Here is a 12,536-nt window from a genome sequence, read left to right as displayed (position 1 = left end):
GGGTCAGGAGTTCTAGGGGTCCTGTCAGGGGGCGGGGAGTGGTTGGATAGGCATGGGAGTCCCGGGGGCCTGTCTGGGGGCAGGGGTGTGGATAAGGTCAGGGCAGTCAGGGGACAGGTAGGGGGTAGGGTCCTAGGGGGGCAGTCAGGGGACAAGGAGCAGGAAGGCTTAGATAGGGGGTGGAGTCCTGGGAGGCAGTTAGGGGCAGGGGTCCCAGGAGGTGGTAGTCAGGGGACAAGGAGCGGGGGAGGTTGGAGGTTCTGAGGGGGGCAGTCAGGGGGCAGGAAGTAGGAGGGAATGGATGGGGGCAGGACGGGGGTGGGGCTAGGGCAGGGCGGGACTCCCTGGGTGCACACCCTAATGAAATGTGCTGCGCACGCCTATGCGTGGTATTGATATCTGTTAAGGCATCCTAGCTAAACTCCACTGAGAAACGTGAAAACTGCCTTAGAAAATGGAAACTGTATGTCCTAGGAAATACAGTGTACCCTTTCAGACAGCCCCAGGTTAATTGAGAGTTAAATAAACAAGAAACGCTGGGGCTCCTAGGTGCAATCATAAAATAAATAAGAATAATAATCTAGATAAACTAGATAAATTCATATAGGATAGGTCCATCAATGGCTATTAGCCAAGATGGGCAGGAATGGTGTCCCTGGCCTCACTTTGCCAGAAGCTGGGAATGGGCAACAGGGGACGGATCACATGATGATTACCTGTTCGGTTCATTCCCTCTGGGACACCTGGCATTGGGCACTGTCGGAAGACAGGATACTGGGCTAGATGGACCTTTGGTCTGACCCAGTCTGGCCGTTCTTATGTTAATCAAAAAAGGATGCTATTGTGAACGCTTTTTTCCCTGCTGGTTTTGCCTGCTTGCTTGAAATCTCTATTTCAAGCACCTGCAAGACAGCTGCTTGGAATATAGCTCATTCTACGGAGCTGTCCATACATGGACAAAGTTGTATAACTCAGGAAATCCCGGCACTTCAGATCTAGCAGTTAAGCACAGAAAGCTGCTAGATTATTTAATAGCACAGCAATTTGAAATCATATTCCACACATACTAACCATTTAGTGATCTCTCTCAGGCATTGTGGGGCTTTGGTCCTTGGCGATCCTGGCCTTCGAAAGGTATATCGTCATCTGCAAACCCATGGGAGATTTCCGATTTCACCACAAACATGCAGTGATGGGCTGTGCATTCACCTGGATTTGGTCACTTCTCTGGACAACCCCACCAATGTTAGGCTGGAGCAGCTATGTGCCGGAAGGTATGAGTGTCACATTCTTCAAAGAAAGCATTCAAGTCTGTAGCTTCAGCAATGGCTGATGGGCACAGTTTTTTCTTCAGTCATTGGTGGAATTTTTTTTTTTTTTTAAGTATGACATATTTGAGGAGAGACCACAACGATTTTACCATTGTATTTGACTGTGTGGCTGTCTTTGTTCTCCAGGTGCTAACACTCCTTGTTTTCTCATTAATTACAGGATTTCCTCTCACATGTCACTCTTTAAAAGTTAGCTGCTTATTACAATAAACTGCAGAACATCTATTTTCTTATTATGCATATGCCTTAACACGTCTGATGGACAGAGGAGCAGCAGAGCGCTGTCACTGACAACAGTCACTGCACATAGAGTAGCTCAGCAAAATGGCTAAAGCGCAGAACAAGTCTATTCAAATCTTGTTTATTTAGAAGTTTACTTTAGTTTTATTATTATGACTCCTTGTGGTTTGTTTGTAAATTAATAATGAGGCGCTGCCAGCTAGAAATCATCATGGCTGATGCCAGTGTTTGTGATTTGGCTGGAATTTGGAGAGCTGCTTTAGGAAAACAGGCACAATTCAGCAAGAACAGTAGGTGGTATTTGTTCTTTGTGCCTTTCCCACTGAAGTCCCTGATCATGCTTCAGGATTGTCCTAGCATTGTTTAAAATCTCATTGTTCTAGGTCTGAGAACCTCCTGTGGTCCCAACTGGTACACCGGAGGCAGCAACAACAACAGCTACATCCTGACTTTATTCATTACCTGTTTCATTATTCCTCTCAGTCTGATCCTCTTCTCCTATACAAATCTGCTGGTGACACTACGAGCTGTAAGTACAAAGACATTTCAGTCTGAACAGTCACATGCACTGCTGACACCATTGCAGGCACAGGTTTTCAGTGTAATTTTTCATGGCTGTTTGGATGATGCCAACATAGGTTGATCTCACCACTACAAACAGGCAACTGAACAGGAAGGGAAGATAATGTGGCTAAGAAGTGTGCCACGCCCATTTTCCCCGCAAATTTTCCCTCAGCCTGGGCCATTTTATAGGGGGGACATTAGTATTTTCTATAGAATGAGGCAGTGACATATTAAATAGCAGGCTGTTCCCTTACATTGCCTGTAGGTTGCGGCACAACAAAAAGAATCTGAGACGACTCAGCGAGCTGAGAGGGAGGTGACACGAATGGTGATTGCTATGGTGATGGCCTTTCTCATCTGCTGGCTGCCCTATTCCACCTTTGCCATGGTGGTTGCCACAAACAAAGACATCCCCATCCAACCAACTCTAGCATCACTGCCTTCATACTTCTCCAAAACAGCCACAGTTTACAACCCAATTATCTACATCTTCATGAACAAACAGGTGAGAGCATGAAGATTATCAGAGAGCAATTGAAAACAAGCCTTCACTGAGCTAGGGGCTTATAGGAATGAAGTGTAATAGCAGTAATGGGGCATTCTAATATAGCATAGCATATCTATCCTATTGAGGTTCCTGTCAAATGCTAGATCCCACTGATTGCATCTTTACAACAGGCAAGGCTAAGGTATAAAATTGAGATGGAGCTTGATTTTCAACCTGGCCTTAACCAGAGATCCTTTTGCATACCCACAATTTTGTAGGGGCAACTGACCTAATTTTGGATCATTAATTGCCTGATTGAGCTTGCACAACAAACAGACAGATGTTTATCAATCAATTGCCAGTGCCTGCAAAGAGCAGGGTAAAGCACTAACCGGTCTGACCACAACATTATAATTTGCATTCCACGCTGGGCCCAGTATTGGCCACATAGCCCCTGCCTTGGAGGTTTACTACCTACAATGTAATGCATATTATAAAATCATGAATGGTGTGGAAAAAGTGAATAGAGAACTATTATTTACCCTTTCCCACAATTAAAAAAACAGGTGTCACTTGATGAAATTAAATTCAATACAAACAAGAGGAAGTATTTTTTCATACAATGCACAATTAACCTGTGGGACGCATTGCCATGGGATGTTGTGATGGCCAAAAATACAGCTGGGTTCAAGAAAGAACTAGATAAATTCATGGAGGATAGATCCATCAATGGCCATTAGCCAGGATGGGCAGGGACACACAACCCCATGCTCAGGGCAACCCTGACAGCCTGAAGCCAGGGGGGAAGACAGGGGTGGATCTCTGCAGCATTGCCCTGTTCTGTACATTCCCCCTGAAGCTCTGGTACTGGCCACTGTCGGACACAGAATACTGGGCTAAATGGGCCATTGGTCTAAGCCAAAACAGCATTTCTTACGTTTGTGTGCCGAAAGCATCCAGGCTGCATCTCACAGAAGCACCACCAACTCACAGGTTACAGCATCTGGGTAAAGCAAAACCCAGTTTAGTAGTTTGACATAAAGGGACCCAGGAGAGGTGTGTTTAGCAGCCTGCCTTCTTCTCTTATCTAGTGAATTTTCCTGTAACACATGTGCTTTCCCCAATTAGTTCCGGGACTGCCTGCTGAAAATGATGTGCTGCAATCGCAACCCGTCAGGGATGCAGGAAACCTCTCCTGCTATGCTTGGTGCCCCCAAAGGCATCTCATCAGCCTTGGAGGGATGCGGAAATAAGGTGACCCCATCGTAAACAGTGCAGATGCTTCACTTCCTGCATGGAGGAATGGCAGCTGCCGGCTCCGCACATTCGTCTCAGTTTCATTTGGCACAAACACAAAGAGGAGCAAAGAGGCTGGCTATTTTCTAACAGCCCAAATATACACCAGAAAGTAATAAAAGATTTCTTCTTAGAGCTCCCAACAATATTCACTGTATCCTGCCCTGTCACTGCAAACTTAGATAAAAGGTAAAACACATTCCCTTCAATGGCAGGAAAGCAACCATATTAGAGAGTAAACATCAGAGAGAACAGTTCACATTCCCAATGGGAATAGCCCCCATTCCTAGTTCCTTATCCCGTGGGGGAAGTGCTAAAGCATGATAATGGGGGACCTTTTACTAGGCTAAGGAATAATTAAACTACCAGCATTAAAGCCCAAAAGAGCACTTCTCCAGTAGTAATCCCATTAGGAAAAGCATAGGCTTCATTTCGTTTAAATATATATTTCACTGCAAAGAGCAGAACAGGAGAGCTCCCTGAACATTTTCAATACACACTACTGTATAGACACAGGAGGATTTGTGTTGGTTGATCCTTTTGTGTAACTTCAAGACAGGCTGTGAACCAATGAAAATTTAACAGGTGTAGTCAAGTAGATTGGGCTAATAAACATCCAAACATTAAAACACCACTGTCTCCTTGTCATGGGCGGTCAATTAGCAAATCAGCAATTAGCAAAGGGCCCCAACAGACAGCAGGGTGTAACCTCCAGTGACCACAACTGGAGTTTTATTTCACACGAAAAAGGCCACACTTACTGAGACAAAGGACAAGATCAATATGGCAAAAACAAGAGGTCTGAAGCCCAGCAGATTTGTATTTTATTTATAGCTGAGACAATCAGGAAAGGCCTTAGAGTCATTGATTTTGCAATAAAGGTTAAACAAAGCCTGTAAAAGATTCTGTGGCACATAGCAAAAAACACAATAAAGCCACTGGGGCCATAAAGGCTGAGACGATAACAGAAAGCAAAAGATGCACAACATGAATAGGGAGAAATTCAACAACGTTAAACAGATGCGATAACAAGCTCCTATTAAAGTGTTCCACCAATAACCATGACTTGACCTCCTTCATTACATCTAGTGGCTTGAGAACAGTGCAAGGACTAGTGTAACATTTTCCAAAGTGCTTAAGTGACTTAGGATCCTAAGTCCCATTGAATTAGGGTCTGGTTTTTAAAGGTATTTAGGCACCTAAAATGCAAGTAGGAATTTTCAAAAGCACCCAGGTGCCTAGCTCCCAAATACCACTAGACACCTATCTGCATCTTTAGCCACCTAAAAACTTTGAAAATCTGGCCCAAAGTGCCTAAGATCACTTTTGAAAATAGGCCTTAGGCTCCTCAGTCACATTTGAAAATGTTACCCATGCTCTCGAAGGAGTTTCCTTTCTATGTCTTGTCATTATGGTTTTTCCTGACAAGAAGATTACTGACCTTCTCTTCCATGACCTTCTGTCTACAGCCTTTGATGTCAGAACACATAAATGAAGGAGTCAGAGGGTAACTACGTTTATAGGTATTCACACAATTAAATGGCTCCTACCCCATTATTAATAATTCCAAATCCGCTGATAATAAGCAGCTAGAATGGCAGAGTGCAGAGCCAGGCAAATATGCAGCTCCTAGAAAGACTGATTAAAGCTGCTGATTGTACCATATTGCCAGATTTTTAACTAAGATCTAGCAGACAATCACAGCATTGGTTAAAACAGACTTCTCCCCCACCAAGAGGCTTCCAAATAGAAAACCGCAAATTGTGAAATCCCAACGGTTGAGCCAGGCTTGCAGTAACTTACCTTGGGTTTGCACCATTCTCTGACAGGACATTGACCATCTCTGGCAAGCTGGAACATGCAGCCTGTGAGAGAGAAAATTAACAGCACTGGGTAAAGGATAAAGATGAGTCCAAAACTAAAGCATCAGACAAAAACCTAACAGTAGCCTACTTATCAGCAATAACCCTAAACCGCAGCTTCCTACCAAACAAACAGTACACACCACAACCATTTGTACTATCTTATAAAGGGGCCTATTCTCCCATTCACAGACCCAGGTCATTCCCATTGATGTTTATATGAATTACAGGCACCCAAACTTCATCCAGCCATGGGCCACATTGGCCATTTGCAAGAAGCCTGAGGGGTGCAGCTTGTTTGAGATGAAGCTACCCTCATCTATGAGATGAAGCTGCAGCCATGACAGAGAACAGGACAGGTCCACACAAGCAGTACTCCATCTGCCTGGCTGCTTGGATCATGACAGAGCACAGCATGCCCAGACCAGTAGGTTATCTGCAGATTGCACCTAGGCACTGAAGAAAAAGGCAACAGGGGACCATGCTGTGGAACTCCATGAACCACACTGCATTAGAAGAGCATGTTCTTGTGAGCAAGCTCTTGCCACACGGAGAGGTTTGGCCATCATAATTGTGATGATTTAGATGTACACCTCCAGCACACCAGGCCTCCATCTGTATAATGTCATTCATATATGCAGCCCTGGAAAACAAATGGGTCAGATCACTAAATGGGGCCTGTGAGGTACTATGGACTTTCAGAAGCGAACAAGGAAGTTACTCATCACTGGGGCTACTTTATAAGTGCCTTCTCTGGAAGCAAAAAGTGAGGGATATTGTAAACTTAAAAAACCCCTCAGGTCAAAGGAACAAAGAAGAATGGTTTAGAAACCTGACATTTTCAGAAGAAAACACTTTTTTGCTTGTTAAAAGAGGCCATTATAATACAAAATGTCTCTCTAATCAGAATAACCACAGGATTGTACACTAATGCCCTGTACCCCTTTAACCCCCTGCTATCAAGTTCTGGACCATTCCTATAGAATATTGCACTGCTGTTGGGAGAGGAAAGCCTGCAGTATTTTTAAATGCTTTATAGACAAATGTATTCCTATTAAACTGTCTTAAGCCAAACAATTATTTAGACTGTAAATGCTTTGGGGCAAACACTGTCTCTTACTATGTGCTCAATCTCAGTAGGCGCCCGTAGATGCTAGTGTAATACAAATCATAAATAAGAATATCATCATTTTGCTTTAGGTGGCAGTTGAGACACAAAAGGAGCCAGCATTTCCCATTAGAGTCAGTTTATGTGTGCACCTGAACTCCTACTGCTTGATATTAAATGACGAGAGAGAGAGAGCAAGTTACATTGACAAGACCATGTGGGACATAATCATGTAACAGGAGTTATCTTGAATCAATTAATTATTGTGCAATTCAGCTGTAATTCTATGCAGCTCTAACATTCTGAAATGCCACCAGTCACTTATTTTTCTCCCATCTGATGCGTTACCAATTTTTGTTTACAGCTGTTGAACTTTAATCAATCAAATTCATTACATGTGAAATCTCTCAATTAGCAATAAATTGAGAATTAAATTGGCAAAAGTTGCAAAGTTAAACGAGACCCGCTGTTTTAAAAATTAAGTAAACTTCTGAACAGCACTGCAGGTAAAGTGAAAGGCTGGAACTAAAAGTAACTTAGGGCTGGTCTACACTGAAAAATCCACACCCATGGATGATTTAGTTAAACTGACCTAACCCATGGTGTAGAAGAAGGTGCTATGCTGACAGAAGAATTCTTCCATTGACCTAGCTACTGCCTCTTGGGGAGGTGGATTAACTACTGTGATGGAAGAACCCCTCCCATTGCTGTAGTGAATGTCTACACTGAAGCACTGCAGCTGTGCTGCTGTAGTGTTTTAAGTATAGACATAGCCTCAGACATGCTGTTGTCTAGATATTGCAACCTACATGGTGATTTAAGATCAACCCACTGTTCTGATATTATCCTCAGAGGGGATAGTATAAGCTGCTATCTATAAACATGGCTCGTTTGAGTGGGTCACTGAGCAGTTAATATGAACTTAAAACCATAAACTCTTTGGAGCAAGGACTGTCTTTTAGTTCTGTTTTGTACAGCCCCTAGCACAAAGGGGTCCTGGTTCATGACTAGGGCTCCTAGACATTATGGTACATCAAATAATAAATAAGGCTGTGAGTCTGTCACAGAGATCACGGAAGTCACGGATTCTGTGACTTTCCGGCACCTCCGTGACTTCTGCAGCAGCTGGTACGGCTGGGGCAGTCTTGGGCCACCGCGTCCCACCCCCAGCAGCAGCAGGAGTTTGGGTGAATCAATGGAACAGCCTACTCCCCCCACATGCTTGAACTAATTCATCTTTTCTGTATAGCACAGAACTAGGAACTACAAATCTCATTCTACTGTGTTTGAGAAAGTCCAGTTACTGTCAAGCTCCTGTCCCCATCACAGGCATTCCAGCTCATCAATGCTTTCTCTTAAACTGCTCACACTGATGTACAGACAATGGTAACATTTCTCTCTTGTTTATTTACCTTTCTGCTGAGATGCTGTTGCCTTACTGGATTGCTCCGTCTTGTCCCAGAGTCCAGCTGCAGCTACTGCCCAGTTCTAGAGTCCGTCTCTGAGCATGAGCTCGGCATCCCTTCCTGGGTAACTCCATGAAAAGGTTGTTAGCTAAGTATCAAAGAGGGGGGTACCACCCAGGACATCTGCCTGATTCTAACCCATTCAGGAAATGGTTTCATGTCTACGGGTCTGATATTCAGAAATGCTGAGCTCTCACTAGTCTCCCTGACTCACTCAAGCTATATGTCAGTACCAACCTACAGGTAAGTCAGTAAGTACTCAGCCACTATGTGTCTATTCACCAGCATGTCTTTGCCAAGTTGCCAGGTACCTGTTTTCATAGATTTTTAAGGCCAGCAGCACCATTATGATGACCTAGTCTGCTACATAACACAGGCCATAGAGCTCAGTCAGTAATTTTTGCATCAAGCCCATAATTTCAGTTTGAGCTAGAGCATCTCTTTTAAGAATATATCAAAACACATCTTAAAGACTGCCAGTGCATCTTACATGGTTAAAGAGTTGTGCGTTAACCAATTCTTCCCTCTCCCTAGTTTCCCCTCTTGCTTTTTTAATACTGTGACCAATAGCTGAGTAGGCAGTGGGCCAAAACAGGGAGCTGCAGTCACATAACTGAGAGCAGATTTTGGCCTAATTCCTTCTGAATTTGCCGATAAAGCTCTTGTTGGTCAGTAGCCAGGGGATCTATAGAAGCAATGAGGCTGCATTTCTCTTTAGTCTCTCAATCAGAGAAGAAGCAAACAGATGATGGTCATATGCAGACCCATTCCCAAATAGCTACGTCACCAGATATTATTTGCTTTCATCAGGTGAAAAAAGGGAAAATAAGGAAATTCAATACTTCACACATTTTTAGTATACTGAAATAGAAACTAGAAGCTATAATACTTGCCCTTCAAAGGTAAGATTATCCTGGATTTGTAATACTATGTCAGATAAGATAATGTTTATCTCTATAGTTTATGACCCTACTCTCTTCAGAAAGGGAATGAAGCCTGAATAAAAAAGCTGGGAAGATGGAAAAATGCAGTCAAACATCAACTGGTGGGATAGAATTCTCAGCTTCAAAACAGTACTCTGGGACCCAGGGGTATATACAGCCAGTCCAGCAAGGCTACTGCTTGGTATTGGAGTGGGGTAATGGACATAAACTGCTGGCTCCAGGGTATTTGGAACCATTGGATTCCTGCTGCATACAGATCTAGTAGCCAATTCTGGTTCATGACACTCCCCCCCCCTTTTTTTTTGTGCCTTTCACAATTTCAATTCAATGAGATTTTATTTGCATGTCAATTTATACATGTGCTGTCAAAGAGTAAGAGAGACAAATACCCACTGGTATCTGTCAGGAGTGGGTACAGCCCACCAACGACAGGATTTCACACTGCATCTAGGGTGGGAGCCCTTGTGTCCATGTGTCACTATTGTCCATTCGTGATCCGGTGGCAGATTATTACATATTATGATGCCTTCCACAGTTCCATGTAGACACATACCAAGTCTTGCACCAGCAGCACATAACCCAAGTCAGGGCACAGAATTTAGACATAGAAAACTGGAGTGTTTGTAAAAAAGTTAATAAAATGAGCCCATCTGCAGAAAATCCTACCACAGAAAACTTTTATGAAAAAATAATTATGTAATGCACAAGAGCTCAAGTGAAATCTCCACCACACATGCAGTGCACTGAGCACCACTGAGTGAAACATGGAATTGTGCCTCCAACAAAACTACAACTTCAGGATGCAGATTTGGAAACCATGACCTCACTGTTGCTGGTTGTTCTGTCAGTACCCAATGAGAAGAAAACCTCATGGTATCAGCTTGGATCAAGGACTTCATTTCCTGAAAAGAGCTCACCGAAAGAACACCAACAAAATCTGACAAAGTCTGGGTAAGGATTATCTGGTGGGTATGGCAATAGGATTTGGGAGACATAGGTGCAATTTCCTGCTTCACCATAGACTTCCTGTGTGATGGTAGCCAAGTGACTTCACCTCTCTGCCCCTCGGTTCCCCACCTGTACAATGGGATAACATCCCTGCCCTGCCTCCCAGGGGGATTGTGCAGAGAAAGTCATTAAAAAAGATTTTGAAGGCTTTGAAATCTACTAATGAAAAGCGCTATATAAGAGGTAGGTAATTATTAATTATTATTTTCAGAAATAGCTCAGAACTGAAAAGTTAGCCAAATGTATGGTCTAAAACAGACATGCATGTATATAAGGCAGTAAATGGTAGCAAGAAATACCACATTGCAGCATGCTAAACTCAGAAGACTTTTATTAGTATTGTTAACATTCAGATAAGTAAACCCATGTAACGGCTACAGGCACTTATAGTATCTCACCATAATCAGGGAAGAAACTCATGAAGTGCACAATAACAGCATGTGCAGCTAAAAACCTAACACAAAGTGGCACAATATTTACACTGAAGTGACCAGCAGCAGCTCTAAACTTCACAGGGTTACTGCACCAGAGTAGTGTTGTAGAACAGATATTCAATTCTAAAGTACTTGTGCTCATTTAGGACCTGGTTGGAAGTCCAATTAAATCGATGGGACTCTTTTTTTGGCTGGGCGTTGGATCAGGTCCATTAGAGGCATGGTTTGATTAAATAAGAGAGGTCTTGATACTATCAGCCAGTTATTCACACATCGCTGCCTGAAGCTAGCAATGTATGTTATTGCTGCCTTCAGAGTACTGACTCAGTCATTCACTTTTGCATGAAGATAAATCCTCTAAATCATTTCAGTCAGTTCAATTTATATCACAAGAATTCCACAAAATGAGAAAACAAGAAATTACCTTGTCACATCTAATGAGCAAACGAAGCACAAAGCACACGTGGGCTGTAACATCACGTTCCACTCCCTGGCACTGAAAAGCTAACGAGAGCAAGAGCAGCAGCAGCAATTTAAAGAGACTCATTTTTGTCAATAACAAAAACTGTATAATGCAACAAAGCAAGAAATGCTTTCACTTGTGAAAGCGAGTGTGCATGCTAGGGAGAATACAAACCTGTAGAAGGCTTAACAGGCACAGTTATATTTGGAAAACAATTCCATTTTACAGCATAATTCAGAATGCTGCCTCTCATTTATAAGCGATTGCTAAATAAAAATGAACCAAAACTTAATATACCAGATGTACTTGGAGAGCAAACCATTCAGTCTCTTTGTATCGATTGTTACAAGTAAAGGAAGTCTGAGAACTCTAAGACTGCTTATTTGGTGAACAGCATTGCACATCACAGAAATAGGTACCGTATAAGAGGAAGATGTCAAACAACTTATTGAAGGTTTATATGCTATCTACTTTGATCACTTAGGTGCACTGCTCTGATCCAGGACAATTACCCTGAAATAAAAAAAATGAGATTAAACAAAAAATACGTTTTTCTTGCACATGCAGTCCATAAGCAATGATGGGAATGAGATTCTAAGGCACTATCTCTGGTTCCAGAGTGCTGGAACAACAGGTACACCTAGCACATGCAGTAAAAGGAGAATGCACAAGTTCTCTCACTTCAACCCGAGTGCCAATTTGGTTTGCATAGGCACTACCTCAGGCCCAGATCCTCAGAGGTATTTAGGCACCTAACTCCCAGTGGGAGTTGAAATCAATGAGTTAGGCACCTAAATACTGTTGAGATTCTCGGCCTTAGGACAGAATTTAACATAAACCTCCAAACTGTGCTAGGTTTTGATCCCATTTATTTTGCTCCCTAGGCCAAACATCAGGTTGAGAAACTTCTTTGTCTTTCAACTGTATTAGCTAAAGTACAGTGGAGCACATATTTGTGGCATCACCAGAACCACTGACTTTCACCCATACAAATATCTAATAGAGGTTTACCTGAATGGAGAAGGCCAAGGCAGCCGCTGCCATAAGCTGGGTTTTGGATCCTCAGGATTTGTAGCTAGAAAGGAAGTAAACCAGTACAGAAGCAATAACACACCCATCCTACCACCACAGTACTTCATTAGGAAAGCTTTGGGGTTTTTTGTCAGCATGTAAAAAAGCTGCAGAGATTGCTGCTACAAATCCCTTCAATGGGTCCATTAAGCTGCAGTTGTATTCAGAAACCAGCAGCTATCTGTTACTGCGCTTATAAAGGTAGCTTGTACTGTACCTTCTCTGCAGAACCATTTGCTGGGGAAAACATTCCTGGCAGCAC

General features: G+C 42.9%; 2 protein-coding genes across 3 annotated transcripts in view; one reads left to right on the top strand and one right to left on the bottom strand.

The window, feature by feature from the left end:
- LOC112114454 (pinopsin-like) overlaps positions 1-10,156 on the top strand; it is a 12,577-nt gene extending 2,421 nt beyond the window's left edge. The window contains exons 2-6 of one of the 2 annotated variants that reach the window (XM_024211199.1): positions 1,092-1,274; positions 1,955-2,100; positions 2,401-2,640; positions 3,751-3,794; positions 10,105-10,156. In XM_024211199.1, the coding sequence (XP_024066967.1) occupies positions 1,092-1,274; positions 1,955-2,100; positions 2,401-2,640; positions 3,751-3,794; positions 10,105-10,156 (665 nt within the window). Of the gene's footprint in view, positions 1-1,091; positions 1,275-1,954; positions 2,101-2,400; positions 2,641-3,750; positions 3,892-10,104 lie in introns of those variants that run through there. The other variant, XM_024211198.1, reaches the window with a different exon arrangement.
- Positions 10,157-11,534: 1,378 nt separating this feature from the next.
- Positions 11,535-12,536, bottom strand: part of TEX14 (testis expressed 14, intercellular bridge forming factor) — a 57,062-nt gene continuing 56,060 nt past the window's right edge. The window contains exons 30-31 of the mRNA XM_024211286.1: positions 12,215-12,278; positions 11,535-11,716 (exon numbers count right to left, since the gene is read on the bottom strand). Coding sequence (XP_024067054.1) covers positions 11,680-11,716; positions 12,215-12,278 — 101 coding nt within the window. The 3' untranslated portion in view covers positions 11,535-11,679. The remainder of the gene's footprint in view (positions 11,717-12,214; positions 12,279-12,536) is intronic.

Source organism: Terrapene carolina, unplaced genomic scaffold, assembly GCF_002925995.2.
Source record: "Terrapene carolina triunguis isolate 2854851 unplaced genomic scaffold, T_m_triunguis-2.0 Scaffold231, whole genome shotgun sequence".
Classification (NCBI taxonomy): domain Eukaryota; kingdom Metazoa; phylum Chordata; order Testudines; family Emydidae; genus Terrapene; species Terrapene triunguis.
Note: the sequence above shows the minus strand (reverse complement) of the source record. Positions and strands in the feature narration are given on the sequence as shown.